The 24,408-nt window shown below is 36.6% G+C and overlaps 1 protein-coding gene across 1 annotated transcript in view; it reads left to right on the plus strand.

The window, feature by feature from the left end:
- LOC148951241 (trophoblast glycoprotein-like) overlaps positions 1-24,408 on the plus strand; it is a 219,317-nt gene that overhangs the window by 114,378 nt on the left and 80,531 nt on the right. Inside the window, exon 3 of the mRNA XM_089090751.1 lies at positions 9,363-9,746. Within this exon, the coding sequence (XP_088946877.1) occupies positions 9,363-9,746 (384 nt within the window). The remainder of the gene's footprint in view (positions 1-9,362; positions 9,747-24,408) is intronic.

Here is a 24,408-nt window from a genome sequence, read left to right on the forward strand (position 1 = left end):
AGCTTCGTCTACGAAAACAACAGTTACCTTTGATCATTGTTTCTTCGACCACAAACCATATTACGCATCAGGTAACATTATATTTGAATCTCAGTATCCAGTGCTTTATCGAACTATATAATCACATAAATGATATTTGAAGATATTTGAAGTTGAAGTTAAAGACAATTTGAAGTTTAATTCTGAGAACCCCATCGATCGGTACAAGATATAAATACAGAAATATCGCCCTTGATAATCATTATGGACCCCAGAATCATTTGACAGTATAGTGATGATATTTGAAATTAAATGATATTTAACGATATTTTAAGTTAAATGATATTTGAAGATATTTGAAGATATCTGAACTTGAAGTTAAAGATAATTTGAAGTTTAGTTCTGAGAACCCCATCGATCAGTAAAAGATATAAATACAGAAGTGTCGACCGGGATAATCATTATGGACCCCAGAATCATTTGACTGTATAGTGATGATATTTGAAGTTAAATAATATTTAACGATATTTGAAGTTAAATGATATTTGAAGCTATTTGAAGTTGAAGTTAAAGACAATATGTTAAAGGAGTAACTATAGTTTGATGTCAACCCGTCCAAATCCAAACTTCAATTCCCCCGTGATTAACCTAGGAATCACCGCAAAGGTTAATAGACGCAAGCCATGAGCTAAGAAGTTTATAAGAGGCACAAAAGAACAATTTCATATGAATATATATTCTCTATGTGCCTCAAAATATCCCAAAAGATAAGGCACCCTATGAACTATCGAAAAACAGGTGAGAATGAACTCTGATGGCATATTCCCACACCTGTAGTTGGAAGCATCATTTCCCAGTTGACAATTAGAGGAAGCCTGTCGTGTGAACACAATCGTGCTTGAACTGTCCCATGAAGAAACCAAAATGTAAGTGCTTTAAAGAATTTTGCCAAGACGACAAGAGTGAAGGACAATAATTTACAACAGGAGGATTGAGTACACTAAGGACTCGAAGGTAATGAAATAGATGTGAATTTACATATGTTACTTCTTAATAACTTTGATAACTCAAAAATCCCAATAGTGAAAGTGTTTTAATTTTACCAGTGATTATGGTAAACCCAATATTGTGTGTTTTAAATCGTTTTTGTATGTAGTGTTAGATGTTCAAGTAGAATTAGGTGTAGTATTATCATGTTATTCATTTAATGTAGCTTAGATAGAAAGTAGTATGCCATATTAACAGCAAAATAAAAAAAAACCTTGTAAAAAGTGAATTAAAAAAAATGTAAAGGTAGAATAGCCCCAACCTTGTTGGAAATGTAAAAGTAATCAGTGTTAAACGTAGAAGAAAAAAAAATCTTTAGTATAATAGTTAGCCTAGAACCATGAAGACTCTTAGTCCGGTAGATGAATTTTAGATAGGGATGTAGAATAAAATAAGAAAAGTAATAGATAAAATTTTTAGCACTCCTGATTATGCCATAACATAAATATAAAATAATTATGTAGAAGAAATAGTTAATAAATGGCAAACATTTTAAAAGCCCAAAGGCAAGCAATTACTAATGACGGGGCGTCATTAATTTATGGGAAGGGTAATATGTACCATGAGTAAAACACGATGTATTTAAAATACAAAAATAAAGTTCCTTCTTTCAAAAGATAATTCCGACTCCTATAATTAAGCTAAATCTAGTTTCAAAAAAGAAAAGTTCTTAATCAGCAAAGAGAAAAAGTGCAGTCACTTTTGCAGGAAGTTTAAACGACAAGAACCGTGTGAACATCTAAATCATCAAAGCTATTTAAGACGTATTATTGGACGAAGGGCTCGCATCCTTGGGCCACGTGAGCCAATTGCGAGCCAGTCCTTGCAGCGCAAGACTAAAGAGCTAAGTTTGGTAGTGGGGTAAAAGTGCTTTTTGAAAATATTCGTAAATCAGAATCAGGACCATTCAGATAGAATTCTTAAATTCTTTCATGTTGTATCTCGGTCACCGTTATTGTCATTTGGAGTGACCCACTGCTGTTTACCTAAATATGTAAGTTCAATAAATCTATTGTTTTTTACCTGTGTTTATTTCATTCTATATGTCCGTATCTAGCCTAATGATAGCTAATTAGTTCGTATGTCTCCAAAGGCACGTTCCCAGAGGAATCTGATCTTCAGTTAGCTCTAGAAAAAAGAGGTCACATTTATATGTCTACATATTCTATTTTCTCCCATTAATTGAGGGCGGCGCTAGCCTAGTTGACACAATCTTTAGTGATATAAGCGGCGCTATCGGAGAACTTATAAGGTGTAACTTCACGGCTTTCAAAGTACGATATTAGATTTGACGCGATCAATCTTCATTACCGCTATTAGGACGGCCACAAAAACTTCATCGCTACAAATGGCAATTTTATCCTCAACAACCCCTCTCCGATAATATCCGCTTTCAAATTTATTCCAATGAAGACTACTTTATGGACATGTCTTCAACATTTATAGATTTACAAATGAAAGTCCAGAAATCCGATAATACATTGCCAATTCTTGTCGATTTAATATCCTATGAAAATTGTATATTACATAATTTATTTCGTCAAATCAGTGTCTACATCAATGGCACGCTGGTGAGCACAAGCTACAATCTCTCAAATTATACAAGTTACATACAATTCACGCTGATGACACCCAAGTCCTACAAGGAATTGAGAGGCACCTCCAATAGATATGAATATATTACTAATACTGATAGTACAGATACACTTAAAAATGCTACAACTAGTGAATTACATCTAGTTGGAAAAATATATCATGAAATATTTAATATACCCCAATGGCTACCACTCAATATTAAATTGGATTTCAAATTGACGCTTGCACCATCCAATTTCATATTGAGAAAAGAATTTGCTGCCAATCCTGATGTAAGTCTCTCCCTCACCTCGGCAATACTTCATGTACGCAAACAAAAAGTTATGAGTTCTGTTGCTTTGGCAGTGGAAAAACTGAGAGTCAGTGGAAATAATATCAAACTATCTTGTTCCTCATACAATCAAAAATCAACGTCATATTACCATGGGGTCACGCACCTTCACCGACTCATCCTTTATCACGGGTGAAATTCCGTCAAAGCTCGCTTTGGCATTTGTAAAAAGCGCCAGTGCAATAGGTTCATGGAATGGATGTCCACATAAGTTCGAAATGTTTGGACTTTCATCTCTTGTGTGCAAAGTAAACGGCATCCCGCTCTACAATCTATCTTTTGATAAATCCTATAAAAAATTATTGGAGTTGACCATACAATCCCTATATTGTGATTCACAACTATTCGAAAATGGTATAACTGAAGAAACGTTTTCTAAAATGCATGAAATTCTTGTACTTATTTTGTTTGTCGCCCAAAATATGGGTGGAGCACGAACCGGGAGTATGCATTTACAGTTAATATTTACCGACCTATTAGCTGAGAGTATTGCAATAATCTCACTAAATCAATATGAAACCTATTGGGAAATCACTCCCGAAGGTAGTATTCTACTAGACTTGGCGCCATGAACACCAGTCAAATAATGAATGTATTTAATATGGACCCCTACATGTCCCAGTACAAATGCTATTGTCTGCCCTCGGACTTTATTGGAAAAATTCAAAGTGGCAACAATACCTTAATTATTGTTAATAGCAGTCTGTCGACTGTGCTGAGGGGTCATTGGCTGTGCATCTTTCAAACAATGAAGACAATTGATTCATTTGATCCTCTTGGTCTACCCTATATATTCTACACACCCCACATCAGCAACTAAATTGAGAGCAGTGGAAAAACTATTATTCAAAATCGGAGGAGAGTGCAGGATCTGACGACTAAAAGCTGTGGCTTCCATGCACTACTATATTTTGTGTTCCGATGTCACGGCTATACTTACAAGCAGTTTCTCAACATTTATGTAGATAATCCACGCCTGAACGACTTTCTAGTGGAAAATATCCTCTCAGACCTGTATAATATAAATTTCAGTGCCCTAAGAGTAAAGGGCTTAAAAAATGTTTGTGAATTTGTTTATTAATAAAATGTATATATACAACAATGTCTTTAAATCTTCACTTTAGATTTCTTCTTCTTCATCGATGTTTAGGCAACTGTCGTGAACCACTAATGTCGGTAAATCATTTGGATTCACTGTATATTGATCTTGATTGACTGCAAAGTCAGGGTCACATTTTCTACAGTATAATATAACTTCACTCTTGTAATATCTCTTTGTATAGTCAATGACCAGATTCTTCCTCCCAGAATAATTTAAAACCACGACGATACCAATCTCGCAGAAATAAACTAAAATCACGTTTGGGATTCTTTCCAATCATAGCGAGGTAAGTATTCTCCCACTGATCACATTTGTCATAGTGACAATCGGAACACATGTGTCCCCTAGTGTGAGAGTCACAAATCTCTTCAAGACATGAATTACATCCTTTAATTTGTACTGCATAGCCTCTATGTAATTTACACGGATTACATAATTTACACTTTTCACTATAGTCATCAATAGTTTTAAAACTCTCACATTGAGTCCAACTGCCAAGAGTGTACATGCATAGTGGACATGTATAGAACATTTTTTGGTTTCCGATGTCAACTCTCTCTCACAGCTAAAACAAAACTGATCGTTCTTGCTTAATTAATTCAGGGTGGTGAAATGGGAGAGGATTAATTTTGTGACGTCACCTTTTTCGAATGGCGGGGGTGCGCTCTACATAGAATTTATGGCAGTTTTTTCAAAAGTGTATCCACGATATTACTATGACTTTTTCAAATTAATATATCAGCAAATTGAGTATAAGCATTTGAGTCACATCGACAAAGCTTCATACAATAGTCCAATGGGGGAGAATCAGTCCCCATTATATTGTCAAATGTTCCCCGAGAGAATATCCTGCGTTGAAGGGATAAATCAAGAAAATCATCGTCCAAAATCAAATGTTTTTCCAAAATCACCGGGTTTGATCTAACTCTCCCTTTCTCAAATTTACTCATTGTCCAATTCATTTACTCTGACTGCTGAATCTAGACTGACCTTGAATCGTCGGTCTAACATTTTAACACCAAAAGAAAGAGAGAAGTTTCGACTTTGAAAAAATTTTATTGAATAATTACAACAATAATACTAAGCATGTACAATTAGCGATACAGTTTATTGTCTTCGATATGTTTCACTAATGCACTTAAAGAACATTGAAGTCTATTCACATGCGCTATATCAACTTTTGCAGCGAAACATAATTGATCCTCCATTTTAGATTTGCTCAAGGATATCACATATCTTACATATACTTCATCCCATTCCAGACAAAGCCGTGATCCTCTCGTGATTTCCACCGCAATGTTTGGTGCTCTTGTATTATTGCCATCAATTCCACTATCAACTTCTAATAAGGTAAATATTCCACTCATCATCAGCACAAATATATCCAAATGAGTAAAGTCAAACTTTTCTCACTCCTTTGAATTCAATTCACAGACTAATAAAAACTATAGCAAAAATCCTTTCCTTATATTCTCTGCAATCCTCTCCCGCTAATATTTCTGGCCCTCTTATTGGCTTAGAAGGAGGCATAAAATTCCTGTTTCCCCGTTATCGGATCAATAAAATTCTCCCACCGATTATGTAAATCAATTTCTCGGAAATTCACTTGTCCTAGTCGGTTACGCAATCAATTTCTCGGAAATCCTCTCCCCTTCATTTATGTAAATCAAGATCTCGGAAATTCACTTCCCCTCTAGTCCTAAATCAACACATTCGCCACCCATTATGCAAATCACCCCCAGTGTCATTACACATGGAAACAACAAATAAATCAATTGACATTGACCCCCATTAGACTCGATCGATAATCGTTGAATAAATTATGTCCCGCCAGCGTTAGACTAAATTGTAGATGGCAGCACATGGTCCCGTCACGAGTACTAAGGGCCTTTCTACTCTTGTCACTTATTTGCCAGAATGAGTTTTTGACCTTAACCAAACTTTATGGGAAGTAAAGGCAAATGTCCTAGTTGTATCCTTGGGTGTGTTGGTACAATCTGATTTCTGAAGTGAAGGGCAAAGTTTTTGTCATCGAATATATTCTAGAAGGGGTTGTAGAATCTTGCTTGTACAAGATTATAGAAGGGGTTGTGGTCTTTATTTTTGTTTTTGGAGATCAGAACAACATTTTTTAATGACCCGTAAATTATTGTGATCAGGACATCAAACTTACAATGTTGAGATTATTTTTGGGAGCCTTACTTGAGCTGACTTCTTCGTGAGAGATGATCTCTGAATTCTTGTTATTGTTATGAAGACAGCTACCAGAAAGTGTTCTCGAATGTCAATCAAAGTAAGCTGCAAGTAAAATCTAGTTTCCTAATTGTGTTTGTCTTGGTATGTGCTTTATCTTACTCTTCTCGGGCCAGGCCTTGGGAGTGGCTAATATTTTACCGTTATGATATCTGCTAGAACTAAGTTTCAGATTTCAACAAGACATTTTGAAAGTGAACACTAATTTTTTAACTCTGCAATTTACCGTCCATACCCAGTCTAATATTTGTGACGGGGCAAGGCTCCTAAATCCTTTTTGTCATGACATCTACCAGCATATACTGTCGGGTCTCAACCAAATTAGTGAAAGTAAACAGGAAAAAGTTCCTAATTGTGTATTTGGGATGTTAATGGCCAAGTCAACCCTTCTGAGAAAATGAGGAAGGGAACTCTAAGTTTTTATTATTACGACACCTATCAAGAGTTTTTATCAGATCCCAGCTACATATAGTAGGAAGTAACATCTATTTCCGTAATTATGCTTTAGGGAGTTCTGGCCCAATTCCCTCTGAAGGTTTGCCAAATTCTTGTTATCAGGACAGCTATCATAGGTCGATGGTCAGTTTTCAGTAAAACTATGAAAAATAAGAACTAAATCCCTATCAATGCCTTTTGGGGAAAAGGACTTGGTCGAACCTCTGTGGAGGAGAGTTTCATGGACCCGCTAAATACTTGTCAATAAGTAATCTCCAAAAAAAGTTGCCAAATATCTGCAAAACCTAGCAAAAATCATGTCTGGTGGTCTCGGTATGCGTTTTTTTGTCAGTAACCGATTTGAACTTCTTTTGGGAAGAGGAAGGATAAGAGAACAATAAACTTAAGATAGGAAGAACCCAAAGTTCTTGTCATTGCAGTATTTTCCAATGCTTGCCAAAAGGACATCTACCAGACAAGACATCTATCCTAGTCCAGTTTTTGTGAAATAAATGGGGTCTCTAAGTTTTTGTCATCAGGATATCTTTAAGGAGAGGTTGTTGCATCTAAACCAAATCTGGTAGAAAGCAAGAGTTAATGACCTAGCTGTGCTTTTGAGCTATGTATCTAATATGATGTTTGTGGGGAAGGGGTTCCTCCTTCTCTATTATGATACCCTGTTATTATATACTTGATGCTGCGTAGGCGGCATCAGGTGCATGGACGCTTTATCGGCAATTCCAAATGCATTGATTGATGTCGATGCTTCTGTTCTTATAACGCGCACTTTTAATTTCTTCATCAACTTCATTGTGTTACTCCAAGCTTTGAAACGAGGATTCAATCCTTCAATTGTAATTTAAGGATTGAATAATAATTATTAGACTACTAAGAAATATGCACTATAGTCTTATTATTATAAAATTTCTTAAATCAGCAGTAGTCTTCTTGTTGCCCATAAGAGACAAATTCCTGTTTGTAAAGGAGCAAAGCTGCTTAATCCATCCGCCTGTTTAGCAACTATGTTTTGGAGACACATGTGAAATGTCCCACATCTTATGTTCTTCATGGCATCAAAACATCTTGTTTCATATGAAGATGATATCCTTGACATCCTATGGCATCGAAGTCAGTTCAGAACAGTCAGAAATTATATTTTTATTAGGAAGACTATTATTTATCACAGGCTATATTCCCTGGTACCTCCGTTATTACAACCGTAGGCCGTGTCTCTTATCTGGGCCCAGTATTAGCACCTCTATCTGCAACTCTTCCAGCCTCGCCGGACGACCGTCTCCTATACTTCAATTGTTTCTGAGAATCGTCGTTTCAACCGTTTTCACCGAGACAGTCTTTAAAACACTTTTGTGCTGCCTCATATCCTATGTCTCACGCTACTCTGGAAGATTTGAACTAAAACTGATAGAGAAAAATCCGTTCCATCTTTTTCCATTTCTCAAAATATTTACTCCGCGTGCCAATATGGACATGAAACTCAGAATTAGTTAATAAATTTAGCATCGCATATCCAGAAATTGCAGTATCAAAGGTTTGAAATAAAAGGAAAATAATGAACAGAAAGAAAAGAATAAATAAATAAAAAAGCAGATAACTTGTTGTTACGATTCCTGTTTTACTTATAACAGAGTTGTTGTCATTTTTTTTTCTATTGTCTTAAACGGTACATTTACATGTTGTTGTCAATGTTTATTAAACGTCTTTTTTTTACCTTTATTGCTCCGTCTTTTGATGTTATGATTTGCGGGATTTCTAATAGATAATAATAATACAAATTAGAACCAGTACGAAGTAAGCATTCTTGTTCTACTGGTGCCGCTTCGGATCCTGGACTTTATTCTTACTGTACGGGAAGAGTTGTGAGGTTAAATTCAGTTAATCAGTACATTTGGTGGAACAGGCTGCTGGGTGTCACTCAAGATTTAGTGAAAAGATACAATAAACTCCCAGACAATGCCTTTTGGCTCAAACCTGATTCAACCTCCGTAGAGAAGGGACCGTATCAAACAAACTTGTTGAGAGATCTGCGATGATTGTCTTCAGAAAATTCCTTGTTATGTTCTTACATTTTGTTTAATGGGAGGTGAATATTTGTGATCTGGTTATACCATTTGGAGATTTTGGACTAACATAACCTTAGTTAGAGGGGCAACTAAGATCTAATCATCAGAGGCTCTACAAAAAGTGGTTTGGGATCTTACGTAATCTTATTCAGAAGCAAGGGTTATGGTCCCAGCTTTGCTTTTCTAGATTCTAGGATCGATTCGACCTTCAGCAGAGAGAAGTAAGAGAACGTGCAGGTTCCTCCTCTTGAAACATATTTGCATATATCGCTTCACAACTGGTGCTCACGGTTTACGGTTGAATTAACCTTTCACGGAACCTTGACACCGGAAATCTAGTTAAAATCAGTATTTAGTTTAGTCGACTGCCTTCATGCAGCGAACTGCATCCACAGCTGTAGTTAATCTAACCTGAAAATTTTTAAAATGGGAATCAGGATGCATTACAATAACTTAAATAATTGGGGCGGTTCTTTTCTTGATGTGTTTCTTTCTTCATCTTACTTGGCGAATAAATTACAATTTTTTTTTTTTCCAGGTATTAAACCTTTCCTCTACTGGAATTTCAAAAATTCCCGATGGCCTCTTTCACGCTCTTCCAAAGCTATCAGCATTGATTATGTCAAATAACAAGTTTACCACGGCACCTCAAGAGCTAGAGAATGCCAAGGCGCTCGAATTTCTCAACTTTAACAATAATCCCATCATTAACCTTCAAAGGGGAGACTTTAAGGGCCTTGAGAGGCTAAGAGAATTGAATATAAGTGCTATGAATGAGTTAACATCAATTGAAGGTGAAGCTTTTGGGTCCCTCAGATCTCTTGAAGTTCTTCGATGTTCTTTTAACCCGAATTTATCTTTTATAGCCTCTGATGCATTCTTTGGTATAGCGAACGATAAAAACGAAGTTAAGTTGAGAGAGGTAAGTGGATACTTGAATAATAGTTCAAAGCAAGGTCTCAAAGCATCTTCTTTTTGGTTTTGAAGTATGTAGTTTGATAGTCGGGGTGCAATGCTCCTTAAAGGTTAAATAGATGGAAACAATTAATAGCTTGAAACATTCAAGTTAGTTAAGTGCATTTATCTTGATAGAGCATCATTGTTCTAATTATCCGCTTTAATAATGAACTTTCTTATGCTCTGAATTTTTATCACTTAAAATTATTAAGAAATAAAAACAAACCAAAGAAACTATGATAATTTCATTTCATTTCGAAAGCATATTTTAGCAGAGTTGGAAAAGGCGAGACCGCGATATATAGAGAGAGAGAGAAAATCATTTTTATTAAAGACTAACATTCACAAAAAAAAAATCATATCAAACAGACCTACCACGTGAAAATCTATACAGATTTGTTTGTGGCAGGAATCAATATTTTACTCACTTACTACATATATATTGAAAAAAAAGAAAAAGAAAAATGCAATCATATAAATAAATAAAAATAAACCTCATGGGAACCACGAATCAATACTTGCAGAAGACAGAAGACAGAATACAGCCCCCCCCCCCCCACCCATCCTTATTCATCAAGAAACTCTTTACCTTATTTTTAAAAAAGGACATACTCACAGCCATCCTAGTGCTTTCCGGAAGACTGTTCCATACCGAAACACCCTCATGCTTAAATACAAAACTAGACCTAGCAGTGTGTCGTTTCTCTTGTACTAGGTCCGCGGAATTTCTTGTATCATAAGAATGGTACGCAGAATTTGATGATAAAACTTCACAAAAATAATTAGGTGCTAATTTATTTAAACACTGATACACGAAAACACCGGTCTGATAATCCCTCTACTGCCCAACATTTAAAATATTAAAATAGAGATTACAATCCGTTGTACGTTCATATTTTTCAAAATCACCGAGCAGGCGCCGCGCTTTATTCTGCACAATTTGTATCTGTTTAAAATTTACAATAAAATTACTAGCCCACACAGAACAACCGTATACAATGTAAGGATGAATAAGTGAATTATATAAAATTTTCAAAACTGAGACAGGAAAAACATGTTTAAATCTACGAATCAGCCCTAAGTCCTGCGCAACTTTCACCGATACAATTTCACTATGTTTTTTCCAATTTAAATTACAATCAATCTGAAAACCAAGATACCTTGTATCAAATATCTGCTTAATCTCCGTACCATTAAAATTATCTAAACCGAAAACATTATCAATAACTCCAGTACGACTAAAGATCATGTAATTAGTTTTTCTCGCATTCATTGTTAAGCAACCAAGACTAGTAAAATCATGCAGGTTAAGTAGCACTTTATTTGCTTTTGAAACAAGCTCAGTTATAGCTGTCATCCGCAAAGGATGTTATGGCGGCATCAGGAAAGTAGAACCGTAATGGGTCGACGAAAATTAAATATAAAAGCGGACCTAACACAGAACCTTGCGGTACTCCCATAGCACAGGACGAGGTGAAGTGACAATATCCCCCACTACTACACGCATTGATCTACCATACAAATACGAACGAAAGCAATCAATCCAATTTCTTTTCTCGCAATCAACAGTATCAAAAGGTTTCTTAAAATCAATAAAAATAGTTAAAGGAGTAGAGCCGCTCTCGAATACATTGTTTAAAACATCAAGAAGATGGTGCACTGCATGACTAGTAGAATGAGATTTTTGGAATCCGAATTGCGTGTCACATAAAAACCCAAGAGAATTAAGATGGGAATAGAGTTTCTTATGAACAACCTTTTCAAATATTTTTGAGAACAGTGGCAGAATCGATTTAGGTCTCCCGTTTGACATTTCTCTTTTGTCACCACCTTTATGTAAAGGTATAATTTTTGCTTGTTTTACAGCATCTGGGACACTAAAACTTTGTTACTATTTATCATGGTACGATTTTTTAAAATAAAAATTTAAAATGGAAATAAATTGTTTCTTCTCTTTGATTTACTTGTATCCTCTAGTAGCCTAGTGGATTGATCTCTCCTTAACAATATGGGGCTCGGGATTTTATGGCATCTGCCACAAGGTTGGGCGACAGACTTGCTGCCTGTTGGTGTAAAAAAAAAAACAGGGAAACATCGCCAGCTGTCGATCCCCTTGCGCCTCATCAGTGACTCTGGAGCATCTTTTATTTTTTTTGGGTGAATCATGTGGTATAATCTGGGTCATATTCAAGAAAGGACCGTGAAATAAAAAGAATATTACCGTTCTCTACCAAGCCAATTGTTTTTTATCTGTTATTTACTAAGTATTTTGTGCGTGATGGTATTTTGAAATTTTTCAGTGGCTAGTTTTCCTGCGCTACCGTTCCAATATTTTTTTCGAATTTCCTTATTGTATTTTTCTGTTCTGTTTTCTTGAGTCTATGCCTAACTACTCTTTGCTTCTGCCCGTATTGGCTTTATTTTGCATAGAGTTGTTTTTGAATATAACGGCTATATAATAGCCATTTTATAATAAAATGATATAAATAGCCTTGATGAAGTTATAAAATCTGACTTTTAGTGAACTTGACTTCAAGTTTTTTAGAATAAGGCCCTCATGAGAGAGAATGAAAATTTGGCACCCATGCTGACTAGAGTTAACACATTTTCTAATAGGTAGGCAGGCTGCTACCAAAAACCGAAAATTTCTAATTCAGGATTAATGAATTAATGTTTAAAAGAATTAATGTTTATACGGCTTTTTTCAACATGATATTAAAGAAATCCCTTTTTGGTGATTCCTTAAAATGTTGGTTAGATAAGCAATCACATGAACTAAGTATTCTTTATATTATTGCCTTGCCCCTATGTAATTCACATTAATTAATAAACAATGAATAAGCAACAGAGAAATTTCTTAGAGAAAACATGGTGTTCATTCTGATTGTCATTTGCCAACAATCCTTTGGAAAGAATACCCTGAATTCTCGGGGTTTGATTATGTGTTTAAGCGAGGAAAATATACTTCAGTACATTTCGTAGATGTTAATCTTATGTAAGATGTCAATCCTAAAACGAGCAGAACAATGGCTGTTCCTTTTAAGTTTTAATACCTCCGCTTACTTTTTTTTTTAACAAGTTTCAAAAAATTCTTTTCTAATCACCGTAAAAAGCAAAATTTTTATGTATTTAAAAAATAAAGCCTATTATTCCATTTTCAAAAAGCTGTTAATCATGATCCAGAGATTGAATTGTCAATTCATATAAAGCTCTGTGGGAATTAGCAAACAGTAACATATACATGTGAGTTCCTATCACTTTACAAACAAGACTTGAAAGTCCGAATGCATTGAATTCCTGTGAGTTGGTAGTCCATGACCCTAAAGCAATAGCACTCTTCACAAAATTCAATGCAAATTTTGAAGTTATTTCACTACTGATAAATGAAGAATCCGAATACTTGCGAGATCCGGTGGCAATATGACGTTTTTGGTGATTAAATGAGGAACAAGAAGTTTGATTTTGTTTCCATTAACACTCGTTTTTTTCTCCGCTGCCGAAAAAATGGACCTCATAACCTTTTGTGTTCAAACGCGAAGTATTGTAGAAGTGTTGCATCTAGTAGGACGGACTAAGCAAGGGCGGCAGAGGCGAATTAAGGCATAGTCCGCTAAGTAAATAAGTAGTCCGCTAAGTAAGTATGGCATAGGACTAAGGTATAGTCTAGCAGGGCCGGACTAAGGCATAGGCAACCTAGGCACATGCCTAAGGCCTTCTAGTTTTTGGAGCTCCAAAAATTAGGTTTTTTAATTTTTACAATTTATTTTTATTTAACAGAAAATCATGATGTTCGTAGTTATTTTGCGTTGGAAGCACTGACGTGTCCTCTTTACAAGAACAGACTATACAGACAAAGATTGCCTGGAGTAAACTGGGTGTTGTCGACCCCCAGGATATATAATTACCCCAACAGTTGTTTTAAAACTTAATTTACACTAAAATGATTTAACCCGGGAATATATGCGTCATAGTTTTGTAAAAGTGAGTTTTCCAATGTATAGTTTTTTCTGATTTTTTTTTATTATAAAATGTGGTTCTTATTATTTGTCATCAACTGCAGAAAAAATTACGTTTCTTTTATGAGTATTTACATTACTTTTCATACTATTCTCATATATAACATAAAATACCGCAGATTGTGATTTTTTTTGTCATTGTGATATTGTGTGTTATTGTGATATTGTATGATATCTGGATATTTGTTTCTAATGTCAAAATGAGTTCCAGAAAATGTTAAAGTGAAAAAAAAAACGAAAAGCAGATTAAGATAAAGTGGCAAAACAAATAAAAAGATCTTTGGGCAAATTTTTAACTGTAGATGGATAACTCTAGATGGAGATGTGAAGACAGTTCTTCTCTATGGTATCAAATCCTGGCCCATCAAAACAGCTCAGGGGTGCGCATTGGCAGTTTTCGACCACCGTTGCTTGCGTTCAATCTTCTGCATCCGGTTCTCAGACCAAATTTTGAACGACGAAATCCGCCGACGTTGTTACAAGATCGACAGAATTTCAGGCATCATCAAGCTCCGCCGGCTCCGCTGGCTTGGACACGCTTTACGGTCTCTGACGATTGCCTTATTTAACAAATACTGCTCGCTGAACCCCTACTAACATGATGTAGAAGACAAGGAGGAAAGTTAAAAAAATGTTCGAGGCTAGTTAAACAAGATCTGGAGCCAGCTGGAGGTTTTCGCAAATTGGGCCACAGATGAGACAATTGCTGACTGAGGTTTGCCGAAGAGTTGGCACAAGATCGGTCACAGTGAGAGACAACCATTCAAAAGCCTTGTTTAGATGCCGGACGAGTTGGAAACGCATGGTCTTGCTGCAAGTACAAGTAAAGCCGCGTCAACATTCGGCGTTTTCTGGAAATGTGGGACGGAAAACTGGGTTGTGTAGACTGCTACTGCCGTTCTATTTTTCCGCTTCTGTGTACGGCAGAAAAAGATGCCGTAGATGGGCTGGCATGCCAAAAATCAGGAAGTGAAGATGGGTTATTCCTTTTTATGGGAGCCTAGTATTTATTCCCACAAAGAAAAGCCGTGGAGATTAATGTCAGGGTGCAGTATTTGAGGGAGTACTATAACAGAATAAACCCCCCAAAAAGCGACCCCCCCCCCCAGAAATTTTGAAGAGAATAATGTTCGTGTGTCAAAACTTGCGAATTTTTACAACCATAATTCAAACATATCCCTTATGCCATCTGAACCATCTTACTGAGGAAGTTGTGTTTTCTGATAATTTAGCACAAATTAAGAGCTCATTACCTATTAGTGATCTGTACCAGTACGAATATTGAGGAATACTTTGTAGCTAGGTTGTCTATGGATGATATTTAATGGGCGATTTCTTGTATAGGTCATTTTTTGCCGCTTGGTGAAAGAAAGAGATATTTAGGAAAGGGTTAGAACAAATAATTGTCCTTACAGCTGTCTAATGTATGGAGAGTGGAGGGAAAACGTGTGATATTTTCCAGAAAGGGATGGGGGGGGTTAAGGGATTTGAGAAATAATTGTTTTAGAGAGGATGAGGGAGGAAGAGTTGTCGGTGCACAAATTTTTGAAGAATGGGAATTTAGTGAGTATTAGGAATTTGACGCGGTTTGTTCGAATGGGCACGACCCAATGGGAGGGTGTTCGGTACTGGTACATAATAACGACACTTCTATATACTCATGAGAAACTAAACCCGCCAGACGGGTTATTTTCAATAGACCGCTATTGAGAAATGGATTGCAAAGCGTAGTTTTCATTGCGTTTACGATATTTAAACAGTTGTTTTTTGGGGTCTAGGGGAGGGGGGGGGAGGTACCTAGATTAGGTCAGGTTACGTATTTAATATATGCTATACTTTACCCCCCCCCCCCTAATGTGCAAATATATATCCCAAATTTGTTTCTAAACTATTATATCAACATCCTATTTTATTTTATTTCATTAGTATTAACCTAAGTTGACTTCTTTAGAAGTGTCGTTATAATGCACCAGTACCGGGTGTTCTTTGATGATTATGTTTATGTTAGTTTTTATCTTTTAATTGGTATTGCACGTTGTTTTCATTTTTTAATTGTTCAATTTATTCTTTAAATTATTTTTGTATATTGTTTTCTTTTTGTCTTTTGTTCCTTGTGACCATGGCTGTGCGGAGCTTTTTGTGTCAAATAGACATACACATAATACGTATATATGAGAAGTCATCATAAGTGTATCACACGGCTGTGTTTTGATTTTTTGAATTTGTTGCGATTTTTACCAGTGCGGACTTCTACATGCATTCCAGATTTCCGTCCCAGTTTTCCAGAAAACGCCGAATGTAAACGCGGCTTAAGTAATTACAACAGTTGTCATCATTTTCCCAAATTCCACCTGCTCAAACTCTAGAAACATCATTTGTGTCCGAAACTACTCTGTAAATTGAGCAGATGGAAAAAGGATGCAATTTCGTTTTTGAAGATGAAACAAAAGGAGGAAATATAGATCTAGGATCATCTGAAAATAATGATGAAATTGAGAGTTTTGTAAACGATACTGCATCATGGCAAAAATACGTAATAGACGTCATGCGAGAGTGTTATATAAGAAAATCCTCCACAATCAATAAATGGATCTTTGGAATCAAATCATTTGTATTCTACGAAAGGTCGAAACAAATCACAAGAAAACTAACTATTGTCTCCGTCTTCAGAATAATTATTAGTGGGGAACAAATTAAAAGAGATTGATTGGTTTACACTGAAAGGTAATGTGCTAAAATCCAGGACACATGCAAGAAGTAATAATGTTAACATCAGATAAAAACCTGTTAGTCTGCAATGATAAGTGATTGAATGAACATGGATGCTAAGATTACTTCCGTTTTTTGGGGTTAAGGGAGAATAAAAGGTAGGGGAACACGGTGTGGAACGGGGTAAGGGGCGGAACGGGGTTAGATGACAAGAAAGGTGCTGCGCCAAGCGGCAATAGCTATAACTACTCCAGCTCGGTACAGCTGAACTGCGGAATCCATGTTTGTTTAGTTTCCTTTCGTTTAATGAGAGAACCAGTTGTCTTCTAGTTATTTGCTGTTGGATTGCAACTTTTATTGATTTTGTAATTAAGGTAAGGTTAACACGCTTCTTTGCATTACATCTGTAGCTAGTCATACTTGTAATACGTTCAATGGGCTTTGTTTTAGTGACCTTATTATTTTTTTTTACTTGAAGTTTTTGCGTCACCATAACCTCCAAATAATAAGCCATGTTCCTGGGGTGGGGCGGAATGGGGAAGTACCCCATTCCACCCCGCATTATTTTAATCTGACCAGTCGTTAAAACTGGGTCAGTAACTTTTCTTAATTTATTTTCAGATGGTCCGTGTGTATAAGAGAAAGACAAACAGACAATCAGGGTCTACTGAGGCGATGAACAATGCTGTTGTAGCGGTTATTTCTGGTCGATGTGGCTGCCTGAATGCTTCTAATGAGTTTGACGTTCCCCAAACTACTCTTGAAAGATACGTTAAGAAAAAAAGAAAATCCTGAGTATCTGATTGATAAAACTGCAGGGAAATTTCAAACCGTTTTTACCCAAGAACAGGAACTTGAGTTTGTGACGTAGTTAAAAACTATGGAGTCGCGGTTATTTGGTCTGACGATGAAGGACTTGCGTACCTTAGCTTACCAATTAGCTCAAAGAAATGGCATAGCTCATAGATTTCAAAATGAAATAGCTGGTCAAGACTGGGTCAACGGATTTTTTAAGAGAAATCCTAGTCTGTCTATTCGTAAGCCAGAGTCAACATCTGTTGCCAGAGCTATGGGATTTAATAGAGTGGCTGTGGATATTTTTTTTTCACTACTCACTCAATTGGTAGATAAGCACAAACTTACAGCGTCGCAGATATTTAATTGTGATGAAACTAGTGTTTCAGTGAACCCTAAGAACCATTCAAAAATCATTGCTTGTAAGGGTAAACGACAAGTTGGTGCAATAACTTCTGCAGAAAGGGGAGAGACCGTAACTTGCCTTATTGGCATTTCTCCAAGTGGATCATACATGCCCCCGATGTTAGTTTTTCCGAGGAAGAAAATGCAGAAGGAGTTTGAGCTGGGACTACCTCCAGGGAGTTGGGCTGAGGTTCACAGCACTGGATGGATGACAGCTGAGCTATTCTTAGCATGGTGTAAAAAATTTGTAGTATTTTATAAGGCATCAAAGGACTTTCCGGTTCTCCTCATATTAGACGGACATTCCACCCACACCAAGAATCTAGAGGTCATAGATTACGCAAGAGATAATGGTGTTTCGTTGCTTTGTTTACCCCCGCATTAGTTACAACCGCTGGATGTGTCTTTCATGAAGCCTTTGAGCCTTCACTTCGATGACGAGCTTCGAAAGTGGCTCCGTTGCAACCCAGGAAAATTTGTGACGCTGTTTCAAATTTCTACGCTCTTCGGATCAGCGTTTATTGAAAGCGCCTCTATGAATACTGCAATTAAGGGGTTTAAAGCAACAGGAATTTGAACACCTAACCCGGTCATATCCTTTGATTCATATTTCCTGCCAGCTGACACAGCTGACATTAAACAAGCTGAACTTTTAACCCAAATACTGACTGAGGAACCTCCACCAATAAAGATAGAAAAAGTGGGAAAATCTTTATTTGGCTCATCTGGTGATAATGGAAATCCCAACACTTGTAATAAAAGGGGTGAAGGTGTTACAGTTTCTAGCCCTACCGTTGGTGTTAATGGCACCCCAGCTAAAAAGGTTCAATTTAATATGGATGACAGGGCTACTCCTGGATTATCTTGGACGACAACTGACATGAATGACTCTTCAACTTTATTTGTTGTTTCACCTGACGACTTAATTCCTATTTCAAAAGTAAGAAAAAGTGCAAAAAGCACGAATCAAAGGAGGGGGAAGACTGCAGTTATAACTGATTCACCACCCAATAATGAGTTAGAGTATGCTATAAAATAAAAACAAGAAAAGGAGATTACCAAGATTGAACGATCACTGAAGATACGTTTTAAGAAAGAAAACAAAACGGAAACAATAAAAACGAAAGTAAATTGCCTGAATAAGAGTGAAAAAGTTCCAAGAAAAAAAAACAAGAAGATAAAGAAACAACCTGAAACTTACGGCAGTGATTCCGACCAGTTTTCCGACTGTGAATGTTTATATTGTTGTGAGTTTTACTCAAGTTCAACTGAGGGTTGGGTTGCCTGTTCCATATGTAGAAAATGGGCTCACAATTCCTGCGCAGGAATTGATAGCGAGGACGATGGAGCTATCCTTGTATGTGAATTTTGTAATTCAGAATGAGATTAAATTGATGAAAAAATATGTTTAAAGTAGTGTTGTTGGCTTAAGCAAAATGGGAAAAGCCAAATTATAGTTTTATTTCTATTAATCAGATTAATTAATTAATTTAATTAATCATAATCTGATTAATTCGATCAAAGAATATTTTTAAAATAGAGTTGTTACCTTAATCAAAATAAATAAAAAGGCAAGTAACAGTTTTACTTAGTTAGATATACTGTTTTAACTACCACCCTATTCTGCCCCGTATACGAGGCAGAACAGAGTATTTGACACTTTTTTATATTTTAATTAAATAAATAATAATTGTGTTCACTTCTTACAATATGAGTGTGAAACTTTGTTCACAACAATACAAGGTACTTTTATGAAATTTTGTAGCCTTTCATATTGACTCCTTCTAATTAATAAAAATCATTTTAAAGATAGTACCCCGTTCCACCCCGTGTTCCCCTACCTAGGTTGGGTTAGGTCACGTATTCAATATATGCTATGCTTTACTCACATCCCTCCCCCCCCCCCTATTGTGAAAATATATAGCCCAATTTTGTTCATAAACTATTATATTTTCATCATATTTTGTTTTATTTCATTAGCATTAACCAAACTTTACTTCGTCATGTGTCCTGGATTTTAGCTCAATACCCACTAAAATTATGGACATTTACCTTGACGTTTGGAGACAACCACTGAATTATATTATATACTTCATGATTTGATTTACCAACCCAATGATATTCTTTGGTAACAGCCTCTGGTAATTCTCCATTTGTATCCACAACCGTAATATATTCATAGCCAAAAGCCTGACCTCGGAATTTCCTTAAAAGACTTCAGATATGAGCATAATTTAAATATAACTTGCATAATTTGATAAATTGTTGCTAGTGCTTACGTATATCCAATTCATGCATGGGCAACCGCAAGGGGGGCATGTCCCCCTAGAAATCGGGGACTAGAAAGTAATTATGACGAAATCAAAGGAAGGAGAGCCAAAACTTGTGCCATGGTCTAATTGAGCTTAACTATTTAGGAGTTCCTAACTTATAATTGATAAATAGGCTATTGTTTTCTGTAAATTTTTTTTGCAATTACTTTTCTTTTTTAATTTACTTACTTTTATTTTCAAACAGTTCGTGGTAACGAACTGTAAGTAAGTAGCGACCCGGCTCAATAGTAACCGAAACTCTAAAAAACGGAATTTTGATACCATTAGATACATCAAAGGAATCAGATTTTCATGCTGATTTCAAATACATAAGTTTTATCAAATTTGGTCTAACCGATCACAAGTTACGAGCTTGAGAAAATTTGCCTTATTTACGAAAAAAGAGGGAAACACCCCCTAAAAGTGATATTATCTTGATGAAAATCAAACCATCAGATTCAGCGTAAAAGATAACCATGCTGTAGATGTTTCAAGCTCCTATTTGCAAAAATGTGGAATTTTGTAGTTTTTGCCAGAAGAAAGATGGCCAATTTTGTTAGGCCATTTTGTTCAGCATGGTCGAAAATATAATGACTATGTCTTTTAGAATGACTTAATCCCCCACCGTCCCTGGAGGAAGGGCTGAAAGTTATGAACTTTACCCAATGTTTACATATAGTATTGGTTATTGGGAAGTATACAGACGTTTTCAGAATGTTTTTTTTTCTGGTAGTGGGGTGGGGGGGGGGTGTTGGGATGGGGGTTACGTGGGAAGATCTTTCTATGGAGGATGTTTCCTTGGGGAAGGGACAGGTCTATGAAGGGGGGGCCGTATTTCCCAGCATTGTTTAAAAACGATCAGAAATTAAATAAAAAGAAAAACTAGTTTTTCCAACTGAAAGTAAGGAGCAACATTAAAACTTAAAACGAACAGAAATTATTACGTATATGAGGGGGTTCGTCCCCCTAGTCAATACCTCACTCTTTATGCTAAAGTTTTTTTAGTTCTGTCAAAAGAGTACTATTTAGTACTATTCTAATTAAACGGCCTTTGTGATTCAGGGATTTGTGATTCGAACAAAATTCGAACTTTAGCGTAAAGAGCAAGGCATTGACTAGGGGGCAAACCCCCTCATAAACGTAATAATTCCTGTTCGTTTTAAGTTTTAATGTTGTTCCTTACTTTCAGTTGAAAAAACTTTTTTTTTTATTTAATACTTGACAGAGCCTAGTTTTTTCATTGCCTTAAAAAAAAAAAAAAAATTTAAACGCTTTACTACCTGCCAAATACCGGACAGAGAGCGTTGAAATCTTGACTGATATTTTTCTGTGTTAGCAAAAGTATTGTGTTCCTGAGACTGTACCGGCCCATGAAGTGTAATTAAATTAATTAGACAACTTTTTTTCAACATAAAGAAAGGAGGAACTTTAAACCGAAGTTGTTCTGCATATAAAGGCGACTGTTCCCTCCTCGTCTCCTTGCAAATAAGCTAAAGTTTTTTAGTGCTTTGAAAAAGTTTCCTTTTCCAGTTCAATGGCCCTTGTGTTTCAGCAAATTTTCTTAGAGAATTTGAAAAAAAAAAATCAAAGCTTAGAGCAAATAGCGAGGAGTTGAGGAGGGGAAAGCCCCCCTCATATATGGCATAATCTCTGTTTGTTTAAGTTCTAAAGTTGCTTCTTACTTTTAATTAAAAAAGATTGCTTTTGTTAAAATTGAATTCAAATCATGCCCAAATTGAATTCAATGTCGTTTTTCAAATCATGCCAAGGCCTAAGCAAGATATAATATGGGGCACCGGCCCTTAAACACTTATGTTCTTAAAACCATCTGTCAAATTATATACATTAGTAATTGAAAATTGATAGGTAGTTTCCACTTTTTCAATTTTTACACTTAAGAAATAAAATCTTGTATTGCAATTAAAATTTTGGACAAAATTTGAACCGATGAACAGTAGTTTTGCTGAATAACTTCTTAATAATATTGTTACTAGAGAGTTTCGTGTGGACGAAGAAGGTATTATTCTTCATGTGAGTGGAAATTCTGTCTGACTCCTGATCTTCTACGTGGCCGAAGCCATCACAACCCCCACAATAGGATTATTTGATGTTTAGACATATTATCTACATATGTTTAAATACATTGAAATATTGTGGCCGATAGTAGAGATGCCTTATTGAGTCGTGACAGAACCACGTGGTTTGTGGTTTTCTCAGTGAGAATGAAAAAACAGGAATTTTCTCACTTGGAAAAACCAAGAATTTTGTCACATTTATGGTTGTTTTCATGGATGGTTATGGATGATTTATGGTTTTCGTCAGTGAGAATTTGCAAAAACAAGAATTTTGTCACATTTATGTTTGTTTTTATGGTTTTTGTCAGTGAGAATTTGAAAAACAGGAATTTTCTCACATTTTTGTATGTTTTTAAGGTTTTTGTCAGTGAGAATTTGAAAAAACAGGAACTTTCTCACTGAGAAAACCATAAACCACGTGATGCTGTCACGAGTCAGAACACCTGTGCTGTCGACCTCAATTCACCTATCGTGAATCAATAATTCCCCTTAGAAACAACAAATTAATTTCCCTTTCTTGACAGATCAATCAATCAATGACATCATCTGTCAGACTTTAAAAATTTTCGCCTAGAAACATTTCTCCAGGAATAGATCCAAATCATTAATGTCTTTGCCTCGGGAACAGTTCTACTGGTCGAACTCCAAAGGATATTAATAACCAAAGGCCATGGAAACAATTAGGCAAGAAACATCTTAGCGATGAATTGTTTTAGCGCGCGAAAAGGTTTCATATTAATTTGAAATGCGTTAGCGCAGAGATGCCAATAACAAAGGAACACGCTGAATTTACGTTTAGGGATTATTTGGGCGAAACCGTTTTAGACAGGTTATGGAACTATTTCGGCGAAACAGATAGAGACATTTTAAAAGAAGATTTTTGAAGAGATTTTAGAAGAGAATTTGAGTGTGGTCGTTATAATACACAAGTTTCATTTGAACAGTGTTGTGAGGTCCTCTAACCCAACCCCAAAGGGTTCCAATCCTCCTATCCCAACCCCGAAGGAAGCCCCTGGTCCTCAAAGCCCCCCAAACTCCCAAAGGGCCACCGGTCCCCCAAAGGCCCACCCAGACCTCCAAAGGCCATCCCCAGGCCCCAAATGTCCCCCAGGCTCCCAACTGTCCCCCCGGACACTCAAAGGCCCCCCAAGCTCCCAAAGGGCCACCGGCGACCCAAAGGCCCACCCAGACCCCCAAATGCCATCCCCGGGCCCCCCAAAGGCACATCGAGCTCCCAAAGGACCAACGGGGTCCCAAAGGCCCTCCACCGGTCCCCAAATGTCCCCCAGGCACCCAAAGGCCCTCCCAGCGCCCCAAAGGCCCACTCAGACCCCCAAATGCCATCCCCGGACCCCAAAGCCCATCCCCCGGTCCCCAAAGGTCCCCCCGAGCTCCCAAAGGACCACCGACCCTCAAGGGACCCACAGACCCTCAAAGGCTCTCCCCGAGCTCCCGTCTTTCGTTGATGTGTATTGTCTGAAACCTATGATTTGGGATGTGTAGTTTGCTACTTCAGGCTTTTCTGAGCTAAGGTTTCCTAGTATTTCCTAGGTGAATGTTGTCTGAAACCAATAGTTTGGGATGAGTAGTTTGCTATTTCAGGCTTTTATGAGCTAGGTTTCTTAGCCTTTCGTTGGTGTATGTTGAGTGAAACTTATGATTTGGGATATGTAGTTTGTTATTTTTGACTTTTCTGAGTTGGATTTCTTAGTCTTTCATAGGTGAGTGGTGTCTGAAACCTATGATTTGGGATGTATAGTTTGCTATTTTCGACTTTTCTGATCTGGATTTCTTAGCCTTTCATAGGTCTGCGTAGTCAGAAAAATATGATTTTGGATGTATAGTTTGCTATTTCAGTCTTTTCTGAGATAATGTTATATAGTATTTATTAGGTGAATGTTGTCTTAAACCAATAGTTTGGGATGAGTAGTTTGCTATTTTTTAATTTTCTGAGCTAGGTTTCTTAGTCTTTCGTTGGTGTGTGTTGACTGAAACCGATGATTTTGGATATGTAGTTTGCTATTTTTGACTTTTCTGAGCTGGATTTCTTAGTCTTTCATAGGCGTATGTTCTAGGAAACCTATGATTTGGGATGGGTGGATTGCTACTTTTGACTTTTCTGAGCTGGATTTCTTAGCCTTTCATAGGTGTTTGTTGTCTGAAACCTATAGTTTGGGATGACTAGTTTGCTATTTTTGACTTTTCTGAGCTAGGTTTCTTAGCCGTTCATAGGTGAGTGTTGTCTGAAACCTATGACTTGGGATATGTAATTTGCTATTTCCGACTTTTCATAACCGGATTTCTTAGTCTTTCGT

The sequence above is a fragment of the Artemia sp. Qi Xiang Cuo genome, chromosome 6 (genome assembly GCF_049724085.1).
Source record: "Artemia sp. Qi Xiang Cuo chromosome 6, ASM4972408v1, whole genome shotgun sequence".
In the NCBI taxonomy this organism is placed as follows: Eukaryota; Metazoa; Arthropoda; class Branchiopoda; order Anostraca; family Artemiidae; genus Artemia; species Artemia sp. Qi Xiang Cuo.